Source organism: Euphorbia lathyris, chromosome 2 (assembly GCF_963576675.1).
Source record: "Euphorbia lathyris chromosome 2, ddEupLath1.1, whole genome shotgun sequence".
In the NCBI taxonomy this organism is placed as follows: Eukaryota; Viridiplantae; Streptophyta; class Magnoliopsida; order Malpighiales; family Euphorbiaceae; genus Euphorbia; species Euphorbia lathyris.
In genome coordinates this window covers 46,302,415-46,329,672 of record NC_088911.1, presented here as the reverse complement: position 1 = coordinate 46,329,672, position 27,258 = coordinate 46,302,415, and the positions used below count along the sequence as shown (strand labels likewise).

The 27,258-nt window shown below is 35.2% G+C and overlaps 1 protein-coding gene and 1 long non-coding RNA gene across 2 annotated transcripts; both read right to left on the bottom strand.

Moving 5' to 3' along the window:
• Window positions 1-4,172: 4,172 nt before the first annotated feature.
• Window positions 4,173-5,428, bottom strand: LOC136220465 (polygalacturonase-like). The gene is made up of 2 exons (XM_066008279.1): window positions 4,997-5,428; window positions 4,173-4,910 (listed from the first exon to the last, which is right to left on the bottom strand). Exons 1-2 carry the CDS (start codon window positions 5,426-5,428, stop codon window positions 4,173-4,175), a joined length of 1,170 nt encoding a protein of 389 aa, XP_065864351.1.
• An 893-nt stretch (window positions 5,429-6,321) lies between these two features.
• On the bottom strand, window positions 6,322-9,113 carry LOC136220386 (uncharacterized). Its single transcript, XR_010684507.1, has 4 exons — window positions 8,835-9,113; window positions 7,864-7,948; window positions 7,651-7,774; window positions 6,322-6,832 (listed from the first exon to the last, which is right to left on the bottom strand). It is a non-coding gene; the product is annotated as an uncharacterized lncRNA (long non-coding RNA).
• Window positions 9,114-27,258: the final 18,145 nt, after the last annotated feature.

Sequence of the window (27,258 nt, the reverse complement as noted above, 5' to 3'; positions counted from 1 at the left end):
CAAAATTTTATCATTTGGCTACTGAATTATCCCAATTGGTGAAATTCCAATCCAATTTGGTTGGAAACTTAATAGAATTATTGACATATGATGATATTTTGATAACTAGACTTGATAAATTTTAGTTTAGAGATTTGTTTTCTTGTTTTAATCTCATTAATTATTTGCGTAAATCAACTTTAAAACGTACGGCATGTCAAGCATATATGTCAAAATATCACCACATATCATAAGGAATTAAACAATTTTATCAAGACTTCATCAAAATTAAGTAGAATTTCATCAATTTGAATAGTATATGGTCCAAATGTGACCAAATGATAAATTAGTGGCCAAATATTAAAATTTTAAATAAATCAGAGTCTAAATAATATTTTGTACCAAAGTACAAATTATAATTTATAAGTGCATTTCGTCTTGTAATTAAAAAAATAAAAAAATTAAAAATCACTACAATAACAAAATAATAGTTTATACATTGTTTCCAAATATGAAAAAAATTCAGAAAAAATCAGTACAAGTGTTGTGAAAAAAAAAAAGAAAAAAAATAAGAGAAAAAATGAACCAATAAATGTTGATCCAATGAATCATCAAAATTGAGTGAAATTGCACCAATTTAAATAGTTTATGGTCAAAATATGAACAAATAATAAATTAGTGGCAAAATATTAAAATTTTAAATAAATCAGAGTCTAAATAATATTTTACACCAAGTTATAATTTATACATTCGTGTTGTCAAAGAAAGAAATAAAAAAATAAGAAAAAATATGAATAAAAAAATGTTAATCAAAGAAATTGAACCCTCACCCTTATAAACATCTCCACTATATCATTACCATTCAACCTAACAATATCTTTTGTTATATATTTAAATCCATATACCTTTTAACCATAATTGGTTTAATAATTATCAAATTCAAAAAAAAATCCGATCGGAGGCCCCCGTAAGTCGGAGGCCCTAGACGGCCACCTAGGCGGACTCCCCTGCAGCCGGCCCTAGGCATTGGTTCAATACTCAACATCTCTTCAACATTATCAACCAAATAAAATCTATATAAAGTTAAGTATTTGCATCTACCTAGGAATAACGTAAATATAAATATATTATTCAATAAAGAATTCTAATTGTACAATAATTTCTATTTACATTCCCTCTCAACCTGAATAGGTATGGACGAACCTCATAATTTTCTCAATTGGAGAAAAGATCGTCACCTTGGATTAGTTCACATCTAACGGTGGAGATCTTTCTCCCTTTCTAAATTTAGCCCCCAACTTCCCATTAATCATAATTTGACCCCATATGTTAATGTTTGATTCGATTTAAACCCCTTCCTGTTCGCAATTAGACCCCTATGTTCATTAATTTTTAATTCGACCCCATCTATTCCAATTCCTATTTTTAATTCGACCCCGCTGCCAAATCCTTACAAATTCGACCCATGTACTTATTCAATAGCTTCAATTAGCCATATCTTTTACAAAATTACCCCATTAATTTGTTGGGAAAATTACACAGAAATTCATCTTTTAACAACTATTTTTAACTATGTCAAATCATAATTTTGGATTATGTCAAACCAGTAAAATCAGTACTTGTAATATATTTTAAGAATTAAAATTTAGGGAAAAGTATGAAAAAAATGTTCGTGGTTTGCCCATTTTGCAAACAGAGGTATGTGGTTTAAAAGTTTACAAATAAAGGTCTGTGATATGTTTTATTTACAAAACAAAGTATTACAATTACACAGTTAAGTTTTGATTACAACTAAAGACATTTTTATTTAAACAAATTATTATTACATATTAGCAAAACATAACCCCCGTAAAAAACAACTTCCTAAATCGAAATAATAAATAATATGGTGGAATTTTACGTTTTTTACTAATCTGACAGTTTATGAACTAAATTGATATTTAAATTCATTTTATACCGTTTCAATTTGATTTTGGGATCTTTGTTTTGTCAATATATAAATATAATTGAAAAAAAAACTGAAAAATGTTTTTATTGTCGTCAATTACTTAAAAGTTTAATTTTAAATACTTTGTTTTGTAAAAAAAAGTATACCACATACCTCTATTTGCAAACTTTTAAACCACGGACCTCTATTTGCAAATAAGGTAAACCACGAGCATTTTTTTCGTACTTTGTCCTAAAATTTATAAATTAGAAGTTTAGAATATATTTTCAAAGGTTTATGATTTATGAATTGAAGTCTAGAATTTTAAATTATAGTAGAAAATCATAATATATAGAGAATAATGATATATTAAGAATTAAATTTGCTGATATGATTTAGATGTAATTTTGTACTTAATTATGATATTCATGTATTTTACCCTAATTTGTTTATATTTTAATTTAACCCATATTCATTTTAATAGCCTCAGTTAGGCCCTCCCTGTATGGGCTATTTTAGCTAGGGCTGTAAATGAGCAGAGCCGCTCATGAGCGGTTCGGTGATCGGCTCGATAAAAGCTCGGCTCGACTCGGCTCGATTTGTAAACGAGCCGCTCGTGAACATGATTTACTAGCTCGGTTTGTAAACGAGCCGAGCTTGAACATGCCAAAGCTCGGCTCGAAAGCTTGCGAGCAGGCTCGATTAGAACATTTATGAACAAATTTTAGTTTTGTAGAAAATTATATAGTTTTGTGTTAGTTCATAAATATCTAAATTTAATATTATTTTATTTGCTATTAGATGAGTTCGTTCACAAACATAATAAATGAGTAATAGACGAACTATTTGTAAGCATCTTATTTATTAATTCACGAACTTTGCTTGTTAGCTTGTTTATGTACACAATTAAAGAGTTATTTGCGAGCAAACTTCACAAATATAATTAACGATTTACTCACAAACAATTAATGAACCAAGTCCAAAGAGGATTTTGGACTCGAAACAAGCTCGAAGCTCGGCACGTTAATTTTATAGCAAGCTCGGCTCGGGCTCGAGCTCGTTAATTTTATAGCAAGCTGAGCTTGAACAGGCCAAGCTCGGCTCGTTTACAGTCCTAATTTTAGCCCTCTATTATTATTTTGTCTTAATTGGTTTTAGTTGAGTTTGTTTTAGTTTGAGTCAAATACATGAATATCATAATTAAATACAAAATTACAACTAAGCTATATCACCAAACTTGATTCTTAATATGTTATTATTCTCTATATATTATGATTTTAAACCATAATTTAAAAATTTTACACTCCAATTCATAAATCATAAACCTTAGAAAATTTATTCTAGATTTCTAATTTATAAATTTTAATCCTTAAAGTATATTAAAAATACTAATTTATTAGTTTAACATAATCCAAAATTACAACTTTATATAATTGTAAATAGTTTTTAAAACATGAATTTCCGTGTAATTTTCTCTTTTAATTTTATACCATTTATTATTTTAGGGCTATAAACTCATCTCTTTGTAAGTTCTAGCCAACCTTATCAACTTTTATAATCTATTAATCAAATTTTAAGATTTCTCTTAGCTCAAAATTTCGAAATTTCAATTTTTTCAATTTTATTAGTTTGATTTTTTTTTTTTTTTGCAATTTAGGATTAAAACCTGCAACAATCTTCTTTCTCCAATGCCTATTTGCATCAAATATCATTTTCTATCATATATTGCAAGCTTTGGCGCAACGGTAAACATTGTTATCGTGTGACCGAGAGGTCATGGATTCGAGTCTATTAGGAGGGGCTTTTGCCAACAAATTGGCAGGAGAAGGCTTGCCCTTGTGGTGGGACCTCTCCGTGAACCCTTGCCTAGCCTTTTTATTGGATGGTTCCATGATTATTGTTATATCTTTTAGCTCTCTATTTCAAGCAACAGCAGACATTAGAGAGATCAGAGTTCCGGTCATCAACAAAGAAAATAAGAAAGACCGGGGAGGAGATCCATTGAACTGTCATGACAAGAAAAATAAGAAAAAGGGGGATAAAGCAATAAAGCAGCAGAAAGTGACAAATATGACATAATAATCTCTATATGATTGTTTGTGTTTTCATTTCTGTATACAAATACGAATCAAATCTGTCGTCATTATGGAAACTCAAAAAAATTGTGATCATATTTTGTATCCAAATGTTTGTCCGTTTCATAGAATTGGAATAAGAATAACACTTACTCTTCTTTTCCACCAATTCAAAAAATAAAATAAAAATATTAGAGGCAACTTGCAGGCTGGTTTGAACCGGAAGAAGTCCCGGTTGCATTGGAGCATGAAGCATTTGCTGGTTGATTTTTATAAGTTAGGTACACATTATCCATTCGAATCCCAGTACATGGATTATTTTGATTGCAATCAAATTTGACAGCCACTTGTGTTGCTGATGTCCCATATATATCTTGGTAACTCACATCACTAATTTTAACCCCAAATCCCTGACGAGGGCAATCCTTTTCATGAGGGCAGTAATGTTGATCTATAAGAATTGGATTATGAACATCAGTCATAGAAACACCTTCAAACAGAATATTAGTAGCAAAACCAGTAGTAGGCCTTGCCCATGATTTTATCCTCACCCCATTTTCAGTACCTGTAAATCTCACATTTTTTATGGTCACATTTTGCACACCAGCCTCGTTAAAATCCTTGGCTAAACTGCCGATACTGATTCCATGGCCAGGTCCACATCCAATGTTTTGGATCCAGAGGTGAAAAGTGCCAGGGCCTATAGATATACAATCATCACCGGTTCTAATTTCAGAGTTGAAGATTGTAACATCACTTGATAATTGCACATGAATCCCATCTGTGTTTGGGCTTCCGGCTGGGGCGATCACTTTGACGTTGTCCATTTTTACATTGTTGCACCCATTAATGTCGATGTGAAACATCTGGCTGTTTATTGATGTTAATCCCGTTATTTCTATATTCTTTGAATTGGTAAATCGTAATGACTGTTTGTAAAATGATAAGATCGAATTAGAATAGAGAACCAGGTGTTTCTAATAATTTGTATATTTTTAGAGAATAATATACGTACCGTTGCACCACTTGGGCAATTTTTGGAAGTGGCCTTACAGTTCCACAAGCTAGTGCCTTGTGCATCAAGCAACCCGCCAACAAGTGAAACTCCATTGACATATCGGAATGAAATCCAGTCGTCAGCATACCCAATTACTCTGTAGTCCGACGGAGCAACTAGGGTTCCGTCTATAAGTAATAGAATAGCATTATTCTTGCAGTTTCCGCTAAAAACTAGGTTTCGGAGCAAAAACTTTCCCGGCGGCACATGTATGGTAACCGGATTTATGGAGCTGCAGGCTTGTTTCCAAGCAGCGAGAAATGCCTCCGTGGAGTCAGTTATGCCATCAGGTTTGGCTCCATAACTTATCACATTGTGACTAATTATTGCCGAGGAAGATGAGGAAATGTAAATAATAAAGATGAGGATAATAGCTATTTTGAATGCCATTTTGGGTTGAAATGATTATGGTATCTGTATTAATTTATAGATTTGGATGCTAAAGTTGGTCCTCCTGAGTTTGTTTAGGATAGCAAACTTTAAATTTTGTTGCAACTTGGGATATACTAAAGACTTTTTATTAAAAATTTGATATTTATGGTATGGTATTGCTAGGGCTAATAGAGTGTGCTTTTGCTTTTGCCGTTACATTATATTCCCTTTTCTTATCTATGATTGGAAGATATTTGTTTATACTATTAACTATTGGTTATTCTTTTTCTCTCCTTATTCCAAAGGTAAATAAAGAAAATCCATATCTTTTTAATTTAATTTTTACATATTGATGTATTGAATTATAATTACATGTATATTCATGAGGATTGAACAATAAACTTATTTGAAACAATGTATGTCACTACAAGAAAAACAGTAATTACCAACCAAAAATCTGGTTGCTAAATCGGTCTCTAACACGCTTTTGCAACCAGATTTATTCTTTTAGCAACCAAAATGAATCGGTTGGTAATTACTAGGTTGCTAAATCTTTGAAACCAGATCTAGGTTTAGGGTAGCAAAGTTTGCAACCAATAAGTTAGTTGTTAAGTTGGTGGCAAAGTTACCAACCATTTTTTTACAACCACTATTTGGTTTCAATATCCAACTCCAGATTTATGTGTCAATATTGTTAGAGACTAGCTTTTGGCCGTAAAGAATCTGGTTGCAAATTTTACCGACAAGTTTTCTGACGCATTTTTCGACGAGTTTTCGAACCAAGTTTTGGATAGAAAGTTGAAAGATCACTTTATCAACCAGTACGATATTGTTGTTGTTAATCTCTGGACAGCATTTTATATATATATATATATATATATATATATATATATATATTCTGTAATAAAATATACAATATAATTAATAAACAAAATATACTTAACAATTAAAGTTATACACATACTCTTATTATACATATACTAAACTAAATTTATAACTAATAGTAATAACAAGTTTCAAAGTTTGATAATAGTAAACTAGTCAAGTCATGAATACATATAATGTAATCACCAAGATAAGCATATATACCTCTCTACACCTCTAAAATATCAAAATATCAAATTAGGATGGGGATTATGGATTCAGTATCCACATCTTTCAAAAAACAATCTATCCTCTCGAAGTCATGAATTCGATCAACTCGAAGTCATGAATTCGATCAAGAGTGATTTGGATTTGCCTTAAAGATGGGCCGATTTGTGTCTCTATATCTATCAATCGTCCGCGAAGCTCGTTAACCTCATCGGCATTAACACATAAATGCAAACCTTGAAGAGATTGATCCATCTGTCGTTGGCGTTCATCTATTTGCTCTGGATGCTCTATGAAAATGAGTGCACTCTTGAAATCATCAAGCATATCCTGTATAGATTGAAGATGAGTTTGTGTATTAGTAGTAGACCATTAGTAAAATACAGATGGCCTACATCCTTTTTTTTCATGCATTTTACAACAAATTAACACCATTTTTTGACAGCAAATTAACATCATTTTTTCCCATGGATTGTAAATACAGAAGACCTACACAACCTTTTTTTTTACCCATCAACATGTTACACAACCAATAATCCATTCCACTAAAAATCCTCATGTCAACATTTTACACACTACTAATAATATAAGTAAATGAAAAACTATAATTCATTCCATTAAATGTCCTCCTGTCAACATGTTGCACAAAACTAACATATTGGACATGTATCCTGTGTCTAAAATTGAATGGTCTCTTGAATAAATAATAAATAAACATGTCCAAAAGGTATCTTTTATACATGTTTTCATATTCCAAAATGTCTCTAAAATGCTAATTTTTGCAACTTATTACTGTAATGCTACTTCTCTTGCTTCAAAGAGAAAATGCTTTAAATGATGCCCACTGTCTACCATGGTCTACTAAGTTTAAAGTAGCACTTTAGTTTCACAAAGATACTGTCAAACAGTTCGTATGATATTAACAAACAAATAAAATTATACAAACAAATAAGATTCATGAAACAAAGTATCATATAGCAGTGACCAATAAGACTGTGATTTAGAAGAGTTATATAGTAGTGCATATAACATCAACTCTGTTTTACACTTATATGAAACATATCTAATATTTCAACACATACAAGTCATCATAAGCATATTCTCCATTTTATTCACAATGAAATGATTTTGGCACCACAGCAGCCTACCTGGACATAAGTTATGTCAGAGTTCTTATACAAATCATTGGTAATCTTTTAAGATTGATTACATCTCTCTCGTAGAGTTCAACACTGATGCTTGCACCAACTCCACTTCCACTAAACTCGTTACCTTCCATAACAAAAGGAATACATAAGATAATGTGTGGAACCGATGCCTTTTAAGCACAAATAAAAGAATAATTTTTACGAGGATTATACCAAAAGCATGATCTGGAATCCCATGCTCCTGCACCGTTTCTGATCCGGTGCCTCCTATAGAGGGAATTCAAGCTAAATGTCATGACTGCCATGCACATTCAAAATGTCAATCATAATCATATCACAAATATCTCAGCCAATCGAACAATCTCATCCAGACTCCACTTTCTTAGCTTTAAATATGTGTTTATGAAACTTAAATATGCAATTCAATTAAGGAAAACACAAGTAGCAAAGGAATGCCAATTTCAACTTCTCATAGGATATGGGGATTCATGGAGAGTCATTGCTGGTCACCCAGCTCATCTAGCATCTCAATATTTCAGAGAACTTGAGCTCATTACTTTATTAAGCTTGAAATTAAAAAAAATAAATATAGAACACAAGAATAAAAAATATGCAGCACTATTTCAAAAGGCATAGATGTTTCAAGTTTCACTTCAATGTTATGCTCTAGAGGATTTACAAAAATACCTTTAACAAGGAAATGAAGGAACTGGAGAGAAAAAATTCACTTCAGGATGTTGCTGCATGACAAACCATTTTGAAAAATCCCACATTAACCAAAAGACTCCAGATATTCACCAACAAATGAAAAATCCCACCATTGACCAATTGCAACTCAGAAGTCGCTACCTTTGGTGAAAACCCCCCAATTTTCCACAACCTAAACCACAATAATCTACCTTTATAAGACAACCCAGAATAAAAGCAAGATGGAAACAGGCGCTAACTCGAAAAAGTTATTTGTTCTACATCACAAAGAAATACATCAATCCTAAATACTGAAAATAATTCGTAAGTCTGTATTACAGAACAATAATAATGAATGAAAATTTTGAGCTAAACAGAGGAAAATAAACAAGCTCAAACAGAGTTACAGTTCGAATTTAGAACTTCAATTTTTCTACTGGATTTTTGAAAACGAATTTAAGACAGTTGTATAAATAAAAAAGATAAAGATAACCCACCTTATATAGCAGCAACGAGTTCAGTTGAGCTGACCGGTGGAGAACTGAGGCGATTCAGGGTCGATGAGATATGGAGAACTGGGGAAGACGGTTACGGCGGTCATCCAGAGATGGAAAACTGAGGTGAAGAGTGTTACGACGGTCGGTGAGAGATGGAAAACTAAGACGAAGAGGGTTATGGCAGTTGACCATAGACGGAGGACTGAAGAAGACAATGGAGGCGAAAATGAAAAACTTAGGAAGAACGAAGGTGGACAGGGGATGGAGGCGGAAATAAGATAAGGAAAAGTGATAAAACCCTAAAACACTGTACTTTTCTCCTTTATATATCACATTATAAAATAATTAGTACTTACTAAATTTTTTTGAAAAAATAAGTGGTACTGTTGGGTACATGTAATACTAAGTAATATAGTCATTATAAAAAAAAAAAATTTAGAAATATTATTAACCCAAATATTAATTGTTATAATATTATTTAACTCAAATATATCAATTTATAAAAAATAAAAAAAACAAATTAATTACAATTGCAACCAGAAAATATAGGTTGAGACGGGTTTGGTTGCAATATTTACAACCAATAAAATTTTGAAACCATATCTTTTGTGTCAAATGTATTTAAGAAATCTAATTCTCATCCTTGCAACCAATGATAATGCTTTGCAACCATACGGGTTGTAATATTGCAACCAATTTTAATCTGGTTTCAAACATTAGTTGCTAATTACTGATTTTCTTGTAGTGTGTGTTTGATATTATACACTTACGAACCAAAAAATAATTTCAATAATTCATCCATCTCAATTGCAAAACAAAAAGCTTTGTTATGCTGTCATACAACCACACTAGACATACAAATAAAATTGAAAACCTTAATTAAAAGGGTAAATTGCACTCATGCCCATTCAAAATTACTATTTTAAATATTTGACACTCAATTTCAAAACCTAATATAAAATCACTCGATTTTAAATTTATTAATATAAAGGCATTTAATTTTAACCACTATCAGGTAGGTTAAAGATTTGCTTAATGTAAGAAAAAAAAACTAGAGAAAAGTACAAAAATAAAAATAAACTTTGTTATTTGGTTGATTTGTAATAACATCCACGTAGTTTAAAAGTTTACAAATAGAGGTCTATATTTTTTATCATTTACAAACTCAGTTATTCCTTTAATAATTTTTATGATAACTATTTCCCTCATAATGAGCGATTTGAAGCAATTAGAAAGATTGATTTTGGAAATTATCTTTAACTTTGTAAATTATAAACCCTAAGTATTGTTTGGCAAAAAAATTGATTCATATATCATTTAACTTCAAAATTCACAAAGCACATCTCATATATGCAAATTTGTAAACCACATGGATTGTCTTTACAAATCGGTCAAACCACAAGTTTTATTTTTGTATTTTGTAAAAAAAAAACTATTTACAAAATGGTAGCTTGATATTTTCCAATTAAAATCGTACATGTGTAGTGAAAGGACATATAGCCCGGAAGCACTCTATCAAGGGAAGAGAAACATTGATTTCAAGAAAGTGAAGAGATCTTGAAGAAACTTAAAAGTATTTCCCTTTTTTCTTATCCGTGTGAGACTTAACAACCCAATTTGATAAAGTTGTTATTAGATTTGGCCTTAAGGCCCATAAGGCAGCTCTCAGGAGACTGAATCGAGCACACCTCAAAAGAGGTAGAAGTTCATCCTTGATATAGCTCAGAAAAACCCGACAAGAAGAGGTCGCGTCTACCATGCCAAAAATATCAAGATACCCCTCATGCTTATATGGTCTGGAAAAGGACAGATGTCTCACTAGATGTCGGACAAGTGTAAAGGTACTACCAAACAATTGTTACAAGAAGATCACACTGCCTATATATATATATATATATATATATATATATATATATATATATATATATATATAGAACACTGCAGAATTATTAAGGCATGTAAAAACCCTAACCTCGACTTTTGCTTACTCTTTAGATTTGATTATCATATTGACGGGTAAATTACATCCATGGCAACTGAACTTTACCTATTTTCACATTATAGCCACTGAACTTCATTTCTTCCCAGTATGACCATTGAATTTTACATTTTTTAACACTGGTGGCTACTCAATTTTAACCAACTTTTCAAAATGACCATTAACGATCGTTAACGACCTCAAAATGAAAATATTCAAGAATTAAAATTGTTCAGAACGACATTTACCATGAAACCATATTTTTTATTTTTGAAAATCACATTTTTTGGAGTTTTATCTCTCTAAAAATTCACTTTCTCTCTCCTAACCAAACAACACTCAAATGATCTCAAAACGAAAATTTTCAAGAATTAAAGTTTTTTAGAATATCATTAACGCTTTGGATTTTTTATTTTTAGCCGTCAACGGTCGTTTTGAGGCGTTAAGTGGCCACCGGTGTTAAAAAGTGTAAAATTGAGTGACCATAGCGGAAAGAAATAAAGTTCAATGACCATAATATGAAAATGGATAAAGTTCAGTGGTCATGGTTGTAATTTACCCTCATATTGACTTATGCATGCATGAGAGTGCTTAGGCTAGTAAATCGGCAAATCTCTTATTTGTAGATTACTCAAAATTGTGAGGAGTCATAAAAGATACCACATTCAATCTTATTCCATTCTATTCCAAATATTTCCGCTATAACTGTCTATTTGTTTCCATTTTTTAGAACTGCCTTCTACCTTTCCATACTAAAATAGAGTTTGTGTTAATGCATAAGAGAAGGAAAACGTGAAACAGCAGTCATCTCTTTGAAGCCACTGCCATGTACGTCAACATTTGTTTCTTCTTTTTATTTGTTTAATTTTTTCTCAAGTTATTTTGATTGGATGACTATTTTATAACATTTAGTTTGTTTTTTATTTTTTCAATGAGAACGGTAGGGCCTTCCCAACTGTCGTTAACTTACACTTGATCCGATCATAACTTCAAAGCACGAAAGCGCCACCGTTTGAAGTAATAATGAAGATATTGGAACACCAATTATTGTTCGCAATGTGACATAGCCATACATTTTTATGTTTAAAAACAAAAAATAGACATTTTTTCATAATATTTAAAAAATAAAAATAAAATTATGCCCTGTATAATTTCTGGGTTAAAACCTACTGTGATTTTAGTTTTGATGAATTGAGCTTTATTCAATTTATATATTAAATCTCTAATTTTATTTTTTTAAGCATATGAAGTGTTTATTTGTTTCCATTTTTAGCTTTTTTTTTTCAACACTAAATATGAGATAGAAAATGTTTAGTAAAATTCTAGAACAACTGCTTTTTGCAGGAAAAAAACAACTAATACCTACTGTTTGTCAGTAACAGCAAACATGAACAGCTGAAACAAACCAGCTCGAAGTCTGATAAGATTCTGTTAATTAGTGGATAATTTAAGTTTTGTAATTGCAAATCTAACTAATGTGTTTTTTTTTTATAAATTGAAAATTAAGTGTTAAAAAAAATAAGTACAAATTTTAAATATTGAATAATATGAGCACAGAAACTATTAAGGGTCCGTTTGGTATGACGTAATGGAATGTAATGTAATCAACCTTGTAATGTAATGGAATGGAATAGTAATTTCATTACCCTGTTTGGTTGACAAACTAAAAAAATGATGAAATTTAACTATTGTTACAATACTTATATTTGCTTAGTTAAAATTTAATCATAAAATTTTATTCATACAGTTAAAATCATCGAAAAACATGAAAACGTGAAAAACGCAAAAAATGGAAAACACGAAAAACATGAAAAAATTCAATAAAAAAGACGACCTATATTTCGACATGTTTTTCGGGTTTTCCGTTTTTCGTGTTTTCCAGTTTTCACGTTTTTGTTTTCATTTTTCATATTTTTCTAATTTTTTTTTTGTTTTATCGTTTAATAAGAATTGTGTATAATAAATATTAATAATAAAACTGCAAGAGTTAGTCGTAATGAGAATTCATGTCTATTCTTTGGGTTTATGTAAAATTTGTAAAAAAAACTTGAGTGATGTATTTGTGATTCCATTACGACAAAACAATATGACTAATCCAAACATGGTAATGGGCCTCCATTATAATGGGCATTCCATTACAATGCTCATTACGACGTACCAAACGGGACCTAAATGATATAACTATTTGATAAATATTAAAAATAAGTGTTGAATATAAAAATAATAGTTGATTTAAAATTTTAAGATAAATATTTTTTTAAAGATGTGTGCAAAGCACTCATATTAAACAATGGAAGATCACATTAAAGAGAAAGGAAAACCCCCAACTCATCCCACCCCATGTGATTCGAACCCATGACCTCTAGGATCATAGGCAAGCTCTCAACCAACAGGCTAAGATAAATATTTTGCCTTATGAAAATAAACGATTTTAAACTTAATTGAATAATTTAATTGGTTAGCAAAAAAAAAATTATGAAACACACTTAAACTTAATGATGCGGGGTAGCTCCTTCTGAGATCGGGTCCGTACGAAGGAAGTCGGAGGAAGAACCAAGCACGAGCAACAAGCGAGTAAGGAGGCCAAAACAGTGTCACACAACACACCAGCAGCTCAGACACGCTCCACGTGGATGAAAGTACGCTCCGCGTGAAGGAAGGTGATCCAGAGAAGGGCTCATCAGCCAAACTACGCCCCGCGTAGATTTGGGCATGCCCCGCACGTAGAGTGAGTACTGATTCAGAGAAGAGCTCAACAGCCAACCTACGCCCTGCGTAGAATTAGGCACGCCCTGCGTATAATGAGTAATGATATACGGATCGGTTTCGTGACGTGTTAGTTTTAATCGTAAACTAACAAAGATGTTCTTCTCTAGGTAAACTAGAAGGAGTGAATCCCAATTTCATGGACTAAATCCATAGGAATAATAAAATCCCCATTGTTGAAGGTAGAACCTTAACAAAGCTTCACAAAGAAGTTGATAATTTGATTGATAAAAAGTTAACTATTACAATGACAAAGAGATGAATTTATACCATCTAAAACCTAATTGCCAAATTACAATGAAGGATAAAGAATATAACTACTTAAAAATAATAAGATAAGGGTAAAAGGGGTTAAATATAAAGGGGTGGCATGGATGGTAAATAGGGAGTGGCATGGGTTATAAATAAGTAGTGGCAAGATTGTGAATAAAGACGAAGTATGGAGTAAGGAGCAAGTTCCTTAAGTTGAAGGTACGCGGGGCGTGCCCAAATCTACGCGGGGCATAGTTTGGCTGATGAGCTCTTCTCCAGATCAGTACTCATTATACGTAGGGCGTGCCTAATTCTACGCGGGGCGTAGGTTGGCTGTTGAGCTCTTCTCCGGATCAGTACTCACTCTACGCGGGGCATGTCCAAATCTACGCGGGGCGTAGTTTGGCTGATGAGCCCTTCTCCGGATCACCTTCCTTCATACGGAGCATACTTTAATCCACGCCGAGCGTGTCTGAGCTGCTGGTGTGTTGTGTGACACTGTTTTGGCCTTCTTACTCGCTTGTTGCTCGTGTTTGGTTCTTCCTCCGACTTCCTTCGTACGGACCCGATCCCAAAAGGAGATGCCCCGCATCATACACTCTCTCTTAAAAAGAATTTGACCCCAAGTTGCTTGCCACATATTGATGAGACGTGTTCATTGTGAACGGACCCAAGCCCTCAAATCGAACCAAGGTGTTGTTCGAGATGAATTCAAGGAGTCCACTCCAAATATTGCCGGACTCACCTTCTCCTCACGAGCCTTTCCCCATATCTCCACAAGTACCTCACCCCGGACTTCATCTTCCATGGTACTCATCTCCCAATCTCCACCAATGTCAGATGCTCTACCAACATCGAATGGTATGTCTTGGCGAAGCTTGTCAAAGCACTTCCTAATAAATGTTTGGATGATCTTCCAACGCCCATCATTTGGTTGCACGGACCACCCATGGATCCTCTTGATCTCCCCATCACGAACTTGAGGAATCAACACAATCTTCTTCCACTCTTGGCCTTCCTCGAATGGAATGTCCCGACGACACGTATCAACCCAACTAGGATCAATCCCATAAGCACTCTTCAAAACCCCAACATGGCCTTGAGTCGAATATGCCCTGACCTCAATGTACCTCACACCATCAACCCGGATGCTAGGATCAATCTCCACTCGCTCATAGCCAACCTCAAATGCCATGTCCTGGCGCCATATATCAACCCAAATTGGAGCGATCCCTTGAGTACTCTTCATAACCCAAACATGACTTTGAATTGAATATGCCCGGACTTTGCTATCACTCATTCCACTAACTCGACTATCATGCTCAATCTCTCCTTGCCCATAGTGTTGGGGTTTAGTGTCCTATAGACAATTGTTCTAGGATACAAACTTAATGTAAATGAAGTGTTCTTTATATCATTTGTTTTAATGAGATATATGTTTTCATAACTATATAAAGGCAATCCCCTTTTAAGAACTAATAAAGTCTAATAAAAGGAAATCTGTAAGTTTGTTTAAAGTGATTATAAAGTGTTCATACAAGCATGAAGTGAGACAAAACTTTATAATAAACTAATAAACTTAAAACCACCCCAAGTCAAGTAATATGTTTTGGATTGACATATCACTGCTGAGACTTGCATGTAACAATGTCTTCTGTCGCGACAGAAAGCTGATCTCACAAGCTTCATATATACATATATCTGGACAGTTACGTGGATCCAATGAAAAGGAGTTCATTAGGATTGGGGACCCGACTTGAGATAAAAGGATGGGTAGATTCATCCTTGTCACCTGTTTATCTCATTGGTATTAATAGGTATAAGTAATCCTCAAACTCAAAGGAATGTTACTTAGTAATTCTGGATTACGGAATGTGACGCTTTGATCCTGTTGTAACATGATCCTTAACAGAGATGACTCTGGGGTGTGAACGGCAGATGTTGGGTATCACAGGAAGTAATTACAGGATAGTTATACATTGGATTGAGCATTTATCACTCCCGATAAATGGGAGATATGTCCATGGATCGCTTGTGGAAGACTTGACTTTAAATCCTTGCAAGGTGATAGCTTAAGATTGAAATGCATATTTCTCTTAACCTATCTAATTGGAGTTGACTCGGCCTGTACAAGTAAAACGAACGTCTCGCTATATGTGACTTGACATTATCCATAGTCATAAGATTCAGTTCAATGATGTAGTTGATAAAGGATCGAATTATACTGTAACTAATACGGAAAGGTCAACGATAGAATCAACCTGTCTTCTTATAGCTCTGGGGAAATGTTTCGGATTTGCCAATCACATTTTGCGTACTCATTCCGTTATGCAAAGATTAAATATAATTTTGTGAAAATTAATTTAATAGTTGCATACGGCTAGAAGCAATAAGAACCTAATGGGTCACACATAAGACTTGGAACCCAAAAGAGAAACAGATGTTAATTAATTGATGGAAGCCCAACTGAGCCCAATAAGGCCCAGTTAAGGAGGGGCGATTTTTATGTATATAGGATACATAAATAATTAATTTGATTTTATCAATTCTAATTATATTAGGATCATGAATTAAATTAATTAAAGGATAAATAAGTTAAGAGTTTTAATTAGATTATATTACTCCTATTATTATCCTATAAGGTTACTAATATTATCTTTATATTTAAGATATAATTATAGATAATAAATAAGAATTATATTCCGAATTAAATTCTTATTCAGTAACCTAATTCTATCTAACTAGAGTTTAGATACAAGAGGATATAAATACCCCCCTGTGCAATTTTCGAAATACACAAGTAAGCCGGGAGAGAGAAAATTTCGACCCACAGACTAAGAGGACGAGATTATCTACCGCTTCCTTCCGTTAGATTGATTTTCATCTCTTTCTCTTTATCCTTGATCTTGTGTTGATTAATTAGAGACAATCTATTTTGGTTGTTATAAACGGTTGATTCTAACTTGATCTTCAATTGTTTTGTTTTGTGCTCGGGAACTCGAAGTAAGAGTTGTGGGCACTTCGTTTGCAACGGTAGATAGAACTTCTGAAAGGTATTTCTTTTATCCCTCTTTATATGAAATAACGATTAGCAGATCTTGGATTAATGGAAATAGGTTAAAATTTTTATATTTCTGCTGCTATACGTTAGCCTATTTTCCTTCAGTGGTATCAGAGCCTGCGTTAAATCCGTTATTTCATATATGAAAATTTAGAAGTTTTTCAATCAGGTTGAATAAATATTTATAGTTAGGTTAATTAACAAAAATGTTTTGATTAATTAGTTCTATAGATAAATAAGTTTTAATTAATTGTTAATTAAAATAGTTTATCCATATGTTCCTAATTATTTCGGTTTGATAATCATTATAACAAAATCTATTTGTTTTATAGTTTGATTGATAAAAGTTAATTTTATTGATTCTAAAGATAAAACGGAAAATCTATAATAGGTTTTCCTATTTTCTGAAAATCGTTTTAAAACCGTTTTAGAACTGATATATATATTTATAATTATATTTAAATAAAAAAAATTATTTGACAGCAGCTCGGGTCGCGCCTCACGGCGCAACCCGGCTGCTGTCGCACGGCAGCAACCGCGCGCGGCGCCTGGCCGCCGCTGCCGCAAACAACAGTTCATCGAGAAAAAGGTTGGAGACTTTATCATATGTTTTTGAAAATACAAGAACTAAACAATATGTTTTGTCAAAATATAGGGACTAAACAGTTCACCGAGAAAAACGTTAGGGACTAAACAATTCATCGAGAAAAATATTGGAGACTTTATCATGTGTTTTTGAAAATACAAGGACTAAACAATATGTTTTGTCAAAATATAGGGACTCATAAATTAATTACTCTTAATGAAAAGATCATTCATTTAAATAGACTCAGCTAATCGAATAAAGTATTAAAAAAAATTATATTAGAGTAAGTAAAACAACATTTTTCATTAAGGCCATCTTAAGGCTTGTCTGAAAACCAGGCTACTTGTCTCAACTTGTTAGAAGGTTATCTGTGGAATCGGACAACTTGGAGGTGGTCAAAAGGATGTCTGAAAACCAGGCTACTTGTCTCAACAGCCAAAACCTAATCAAAGCCATCTTAAGGCTTCTTCCTTCCTTTGAGTATGTAAACTTTAACCACATCTACAGGGAGCAGAACCGGGTAGCAGATCGCTTGGCGGCTGCTGGTCATGAGGGGTTGTTAGGTGTTTCTACCCTTTCTGATCCCCCCATCTACCTCTATTCTCTTCTGGCAGAAGATAGGATTGGGGTCAGTCTTCCTAGGCTGGTCCCGGGCTAGTTGTTCTTTGTTTGTTTTCTTTTCCTGTTTCTACCAAAAAAAAAACAACATTTTTCATTCTTCTACTTGGCCAAATTTTAACCATTAACTTTTGTATTTCCTCAATGGTTGGACAGTCTATTTGCTCAACAAATAGCTCCCTGTTCAGTGGCTCGTCTTTTATTGCAGTTGCGATAAGTGCGTCAGCCTCCTCGTTTTCCTCTCGAGGAACCAGTATGAGTCTAGGCTCGATTTCTCTTTTTTTTGAGCTTTCTAAAAAGTCTTTTTTCTTTCTCCATGTACTTGACCATGACTGAGTTCTTGGTTTTGTATGATCTATCCATGTGACCGATTACCAACTTTGAGACACTATATGTTGTCAAGAGCCTCGTACCACTGTGAGCGCCATCATCAGCTATGGGAACTTCCACTACTAAAAAATACATATTTGTTGACAAAAGCTTCCGTCGTAAACTGGTTTACTAGCGGAATATTGACCGGAAGAAAACCGTTGATAAAAAAACTCATGTCAAAAAACTGTGTTGACGGTTGTCTAACGGAATAGTATAACAGTTGTTTGACCAAAAGTTCCGTCAATACATTCTGATGTTCTGTTCGGCGTTTTTATCCGTCGTGGGTAAAAAGATTACTGTGCGCTGAGAGTGCGAGGATTGATCGTCTGCCTGCGCCATTGATTTCTCGTCAACGTGGCTGTCATTCGTCGCCCTCTAACCTAGGGGGTCCCTTGTTCATGGACCCTGAGAGGCCTCGGAGTTGCATATTCGTGGAGTTTTATCGACGAGGGCTGCTGAGGTGCATACCTATAAATGCGATCACAAAGTTACCCATGAAGGAAAAGTGTGCTTGTATCATTGATAAAATGATCATTTGACCGATGAGTGTCATGACTGATGCGAGATGCATCAACTTCTAATGGATGATGGTGTGATTCTAAATCCTGATGATGTTTGAGTGAGGTGTTGTTTGCCAAACGGCAGTAGCCCACCCTCGGGCCCGGCCCGAGACCCACTTATTTTAAAACCGTTTTAAAATTAGTTTTAAATATATTTATATATATATGTTTCAGAAATTAATAGTTTTCTGTTTTGATTATCGAATGAAAATTTATTTAAAAGTTTGTTTTACCTATTTGTAAATCAAAAGTATTAAATGAATTGAAATCAAAATAATTGGGACATGCATAAATTAAAGTTTTGTGTAGTTATATTAATCTAAAAGGTTAATATAGAAGATACGAAACTATTAGAAGTAAAATTGGATGAAAGTTAATTTGATGTGTTAATGTGATTAACCTAAATATTACATAAAGTATTTATGTAATCAACCAATTAAATTTATTTAATTGAGTCTATGCATGTTTGGAGTTATGGACATATTTGGACCCTCTTTTAGTCTTTTGGTATTTTTGAAATAGGGCATGCGAGTCCTGCCTTTCTACTATCTATTGTAATTTCTCCTCTCATCTAATTCCCTTCAATTTAATTGAAGTTTTCTTTAGTAGAATAGAAATTAATATGTAATTTCAAGGCGCCATGGAGAAGACGGAGGACCTAAAGAGAAATATGTAATAGTTAGTATTTCCCTAGGTTTGGCCTTTTATTCCGTCTCTGGCTCGACGGAATAATTTAGATGATATGTCCATAACGCCAATGTATGTGTCTGATGTATGCTAAATCAAATCAAGACTAAGTTAGATTATGAGACTTAAAATAAAAATCCCTCACTAATTAAAAGTTAAGTAAATAAGCAAATTATTAAATCGGTTGCCCCTCCCTAATATTATAATTCAGCCGGCAGTACTGGGGGCCTTTGGGTTGTTGAGCAAACTCAAGCTCGGGGCCTTATGGTAACACCTGAATTATCGAAAATTATTTTTCATGAATATGGGGTAATACTTAAATTAGATTATGATAATTGGATGAGCAAACTCATGTTGTCATAAGCTAATGGGCAATATGGTTGGGATTAATATGAATAGCATATTAGTTACTAATGTGGTTAGTAACCCAATAACCTAGGAATCACATTAAAGATGTGATTGATTACATGAATCTACCTAACAAATGAGACTAGCTTGTTGAGCAAACTCAAGGCGAAATCTCAGGAGTTAGGATCCTAGCTCATTAAAGGATTTGTGAAATTCTTCGAATTAATATGGAGGGCTATTAATTTGGCAAAATAGTGGGAGCAATCTAAAATAAACAAAAGGCCTATAATTTTAGACTGGTATATTTTAAAGCAAATGAATAACGTACGTTTACTCTTTCTCACTCTCAGGTTTAATTAAACACACTCTTAAAATCATGACTAAAACCAATCTGCAAAACGTTCTTACCGATAACAAATTGAACGGTTCAAACTTCACCGACTGGTTTCGTAACCTCAAAATTGTTTTGAATTTCGATAAGATAGGGTATGTACTTGATACAACGATACCCCCTATCCCAGCTGATGATGCTCCCATCGAAGAAATTGATGCTTACCAGAAGCACAAAGCTGATGACGATCATGCGGGATGCATCATACTTGCATCGATGACACCAGAATTGCAAAGGCAACATGAGAAAATGGATGCCTATTCCATCATCATGCACCTTAAGGAGCTGTTTGGGAAACAGACTAGGTGCGAACGCTACGAGATATCCAAGTTGCTATATCGTTGCAGGATGCAAGAGGGCACATCTGTGATGACATATTGTCTCAAGATGATTGGCTATATTACCAAACTTTCTAGTATTGGATTCGCGATGGATAACGAACTAAGCATAGACTTAATTCTTCAATCCCTCCCAGAGAGTTATTCACAGTTCATCATGAACTATCAGATGAATGACTTGCAAACCTCTCTTGAAGAGCTTGCAAATATGCTCAAATCAGTTGAGCCCAATATGAAGAAAGACAAGGCAATATCTGCTCTTGTCATAGAGGGATCAAAGAAGAGGAAGGGGAATTTTCCCAATCCTAAATATCCCAAGAAAGGAAATGGAGCCATGCCCACTAAAGCTAAGGGAAAGGAAGTGAAGAAGCCCAAAGGAGAGTGCCACTTCTGTGGTAAAGACGGGCATTGGAGAAGGAACTGCAAGGAGTACCTAGCCTCCCTCAAGAAGGGAAAAGGCGGTGCTTCAACATCTGGTATGTTTTATATTGAAATAAATACAGTTTCATAGTCTGAATCTTTGGTACTTGATACCGGATGTGGATCTCATATTTGTACAAATATGCAGGAACTAAATCGGACTAGGGAACTAAAGAAAGGAAGCATAAACTTGCGAGTAGGAAATGGAGCAAGAGTTGTCGCCCTCGCCATTGGAGATTATGCTTTAAATTTGCCCTCTGGGCTTGTAATAGAATTAGGGAACTGTTTATATGTTCCAGAAATGTCTCGTAACATTATTTCTATTAGCCGTCTTGTTGACGACGGTTTTCATATTTCAATAAAAGACAAACATTGCGATTTTTATAGAGATGGGATTTTCTATTTTTCAGGAATATCACAAAATGGGATTTATGTGCTAGATGACAAAATTTATGTTTTCGCAATTGATACCAAAAGACATAAGCTAGATAATTCAACTTACTTGTGGCATTGTCGTTTAGGCCATACAGAGAAAAGACGAATGCTTAAGCTACATCAAGATGGGCTTATAAATTCAATTGATCCTGAATCATTGGAAACATGCGAAGCATGTTTAAAAGGTAAAATGACAAAGACACCCTTTAGCAATAAAGGTGAGCGTGTATCAGACACTCTAGGATTAATACATTCCGATATATGCGGTCCTATGTCAGTCCAAGCAAGAGGAGGATTCAGATACTTCATAAGCTTCATAGACGACCATACCCGATATGGTTATATCTACTTGATGAAGCACAAGTCCGAAGCTTTTGAGAAATTCAAATGCTTCAAGAATGAAGTAGAAAATCAATTAGGAAAGAAAATAAAGACACTTCGATCCGATCGAGGTGGCGAATATCTTTCAGATGATTTTCTGAATTATCTAACTGAATGTGGGATATGCTCACAATGGACACCTCCCTATCCACCACAACACAATGGTGTATCCGAGAGGAGGAACCGTACCTTACTAGATATGGTACGATCCATGATGAGCATAGCATTACTTCCAAAGACATTCTGGGGCTATGCCTTAGAGACCACCCTCTTCACCCTAAATCGAGTACCAACTAAATCCGCTAGTTCCACACCATATGAATTATTCGTTGGTAGGAAACCCGTGTTCTCATTCATGAGAGTATGGGGTTGTTCAGCATTTGTCAAACGCATAGCGTCAGACAAACTAGATTCTAAATCTGATAAGTGTTTCTTCATTGGATACCCTAAGGAAACTGTGGGGTATTACTTCTATCATCCAGATGATCAGAAAGTAATAGTATCCAAGCACGCAACCTTCTTAGAGAAAGAGTTTCTCGAAGAAACGGAAAAGGGAAGCATGATTGAACTTGATGAAGTTCAAGAACAAGAAACACCGACTGAAACAACAGAAGCAGTTGAGGAACCCGATGCAGTCCCATTAGATGAGACTCAAGTGCCACCCGTTCATAGATCACAAAGAGTTCGTGAACTCCCTATTAGATATGGTTTTCTAGTGGGAGATGATGATGAGGTTCCCGTGTTAGACGATGAACCCGAAAACTACGAAGAGGCTCTTAACAGTCCAGATTCTAAAGCATGGCTCGAAGCCATGGATTCTGAGATGGATTCCATGTACACCAACCAAGTGTGGACTTTGGTTGATGCACCCGAAGGGATAAAACCCATTGGGTGCAGGTGGATCTTCAAAAGGAAGACTGACATGGATGGAAATGTTAGCACCTACAAAGCTAGGTTAGTAGCGAAAGGATATCGTCAGAAACAAGGAATTGATTATGACGAAACTTTCTCTCTTGTGGCTATGTCCAAATCAATCAAAATAATGCTTGCTATTGCCGCTCACTACGATTACGAGATTTGGCAAATGGATGTGAAAACAGCTTTCCTAAACGGAAACCTGCTTGAGGATGTATATATGATGCAACCTAAAGATTTCATATCAAAAGATGCAAACAAGGTTTGCAAACTTCAGAGATCCATTTATGGACTCAAGCAAGCATCAAGAAGCTGGAACAAGCGTTTTGACGAAACCATAAAACAATTTGGTTTCGAACAAAATTGCGAAGAAGCTTGCATTTACAAGAAAGCAAGTGGGACTCAGTTGCATTTCCGATATTATATGTGGACGATATATTATTAATGGGAAATGACATAGCTCTACTACAGTCGGTAAAAGTATGGTTATCTGGTAACTTCTCCATGAAAGACCTTGGTGAAGCAGCTTATATACTTGGTATAAAGATCTACAGAGATAGATCAAGAAGACTGCTTGGTCTTTCAAAGGCTACATACATTGAAAAGGTGCTAAAGCGGTTTAGCATGCTTGAATCGAAACGAGGTAACTTACACATGATACATGGAGTAAAGTTAAGCAATCATCAATGTCCTAAAACCGAAGATGATAAGAAGCGCATGGCTGTAGTCCCGTACGCCAGCGCAATCGGTTCGATTATGTATGCTATTGTTAGACGAGGTGTCGCGGCCTAATCTCCCGGACGGACCGGGGGGTGGACACCTCATGGCGACGTAAGCTGTGATTGGCGCCGAAAGCAACCAATCGTGGAATCAAGCTGCTCGGCAGGACCGGAGCTCGGAGTATGGAAGAGTCGCCACCCACGAATGGGAAAATGAACACCGATCCCTTGCGGGAGACCGGTGAAGGTTCGGAAAACTTAGGTACGAGCCGAGAAGGCTAGCTCCTTTCCGGAGAAAGGCTACTAGGCACCCCGACATCGCCCGGTTATGAACCACCGGCCTCCTACTCAGCGTGTTAGGCGATAACGGACTAATCGCATATTTCTTTAAGTTTAAAATTCATTTGAAACCTTTTCTTTCTTGTTTTGAAAAACCGTTTTGAGCATATATTTATTGAAAGCCATTTTAGTAAAGAATCACCCATTTACATGAATTCCAAATACATAGGAGAGAGGGGGAGAAGGAAGAAACGATTTATTTACAGTGCGATTTATGCTTTACACTATCTCTAAACTAGGCTCACTTCCCAAAACTGAGTTTATTTACATGGTTCGTACCTTAATCGCCGTTGGAACGATTTAGGTACGTTTCAAAACCCCGTTAATGACGTTCACTCGACTCGCCGTTGGAACGACTCGAGCGTTTTGAAAATGTCGAGATAAAAGCTTTAACAAGAAAACGTGATTAAACATACAAGTCAATTTATTTTGTACAAAAACCATTTAGTTAGGAAAACAATTCAAAAACTCTATTATTAAAAGCAATTTTAATTACAAGGTTCGCCTAATCCGTCGTTGGAACAAATTAAGATTTTAAAACGTGATATTTTAGGAAACGGTTTGAAGTGATAATAAAGCCATTTTACTTACATTAGGAACTTCTAAAAATTAAGTTTAAATAAGCAAATTAAACTCTCTTTTTGTGGTTTATTTCCCCTTTCCACTCAATTGAACCCTACTTGAATGTATGTACAAGAATAAACCGTTTAATTCCCTAAAATTCACCAAGTAAGCCAAACTTGAAATATGCACATTAAAGTCCAAAAATGGAGTGAATATACATATATACATATATACATTTTATCTTAAAAATAAGGATATAGTTTAAAAGATAAGTAAAAGATACTAGATATAGGTATAATAATGATAATACAAAATACTAAGTATAATACATTTTTATCCCAAAAAAACATATGAAAATAATGGGCAAAATCTATAAATAGAAAATAACATTTATCTCAAAATAGTTTTACATAATAAATATATGAAAAAAAACAACTTCCACTCTCAATAATAGCTAATATAGCTCAAATGAGCCAAAAACTATATATATATATACATATATACTACTTTATAACATTAAATCCAAACGAATTAAATTTCGACATGAAATAAATAACTATATAATACATAATAAATAGTTATAGGATTTAAAATAATTTTTATAAACACATTACATAATAATATACATATATATACAAGTAGAGATATCAAAAAAATGAGAAAGGAGGGTTAAAAGGGTGATTTTCGGTTTCCAGCAGATTACCGACGGAAAATCCGTCGCCAATCTGCTATTAGTGACAGAAAATGTGGAATTACAGCAGCAGTCCAAAACTTTCCAGATTTATTCAAACACCTTAAATTAGATCTATTCTATCGTTTTGGGCCTCCGAGCTATCCAAGTTGGATCATAGCCTATAACGGAGACTCCTAAAACGACGTTTTTATTTTAAAACATTATTTTGAAATATTTTTAAAACTTATAATTACAACGTTTTTAATTCCCGAACTACCTTTAAATCGGATCATGGTTCATGTTGGGATATTAAAAGATGACGTTTTTTATTTCAAAACGAAACCAAACGTTTATTTTAACACGAGTCAAAAATTAAATAAATACGGAATAATAAATAAAACGTGAAGAAGAAATAAATAACGAACTAAATAAATAGAACTATAACGTAAATAAATAGATAAAATAAACAAATAAATAAAATAAATAAAACGAGTCTAGTCCTCGGATAATACCTTAAGATCGGTATCTGACAGTCGAAGTCCGATGATTCCACGAGTTCTGATTTTCCGGTGTTTTTTGTGTTTTCGATAAAATATTCAACTTTTGAAAATTTGGATTTTTTTGTGAAAAAAAAATATTTTCTCTAAAAATTTGACTTTCTCTCTCTAAAAATGTCTAGAGTGAGAAAGCTCCAAAGATTCTGCCCCTCAAATGCATGGGGATCCATGCCTTAAATAGGCAACGGATCCCGGAAGCTTTGGACGACGCCCAAATAAAATTAGGCGTCGCCCAAAGCCGGTTGGGCGGACGCCCAACATTAGTTGGGCGTACGCCCAACCTCAATTGGGCGCGCGCCTAACTGATGTTGGGCGTTCGCCCAATGAGCGTTGGGCGTCCGCCCAACGTCGCTGGGCGCTCGCCCAACGGCTGCCGGGCGCTCGCCCAACGGCTGCCGGGCGCGCTCGCCCAGCAGCCGTCGGGCGTGCGCGTCCAACGGTCGTCGCGCGCGCGCTCCGCACTGCTGGGCGTGCGCGCCCAGCGGACGTCGCGCGTGTGCTCCGCGCTGCCGAGCGTGTGCCCCACGCTGCCGGGCGTGCACGTTCAGCGGACGTCGAGCGTGCGCCCCGCGCTGCCGAGCAGCGCGAGCGTGCGCCCCGCGCTGCCGGGCGTGCACGTTCAGCGGACGTCGAGCGTGCGCCCGGCACTGCCGGACGTGCGTCCAACTGTCTTCGGACACGCATCGGCTGCCGCTAGGCGCTCGCACCACGTCGCTGAGCACTCGCGAGCCGTCCATTTGACGACCGTGACTCCCATTAACTTTTCCTTTCTTTTTTTTATTATATATTTTTTCTTCTCTTTTTTAAAATTTCCGGAACCAACCGCTTTGACCGCTTCGTTACAGGTTTTCGTCACAGGTCCTCCGACTCGGTGTGTACAGTTGCCCCTACTTTCCTATTTTACAGTGATGTGTGTGTTTTGAAATTTTTTTTTGATAACGCAACACATGTAATGTAAAACATATTAAAGTAAAAGACACGTAAAGAGTAGGAGGAAGAATACCTGGCCTCTGCGCTGCGTGCTCCAGCATCACCTTCGATCCTCTCCGTCCTTGCCTTCGAATCGGCTGCTGGCGGACGTTCTTCTTAAGGACCCTAGCCTAGATTGACTGTGGGTAAAAAAGCTCCTTCTAGCGGCCCTAGTCTCTAAATCGATTACGGGTAAAAAGGCTCAAAAGCAACCTTGGTCTACGACCGCGGGTAAAATGGCTCAAAAGCAACCCTAGTCCACGACCACGGGTAACATGGCTCAAAAGCAACCCTGGTCCACGACCGCGGGTGAAATGGCTCAAAAGCAACCCTGGTCCACGACCGCGGGTAAAATGGCTCAAAAGCAACCTTGGTCCAAGACCGCGGGTAAAATGGCTCAAAAGCGACCCTGGTCTACGACCGTGGGTAAAATGGCTCAAAAGCAACCCTGGTCCACGACCGCGGGTAAAATGGCTCAAAAGCAACCCTGGTCTA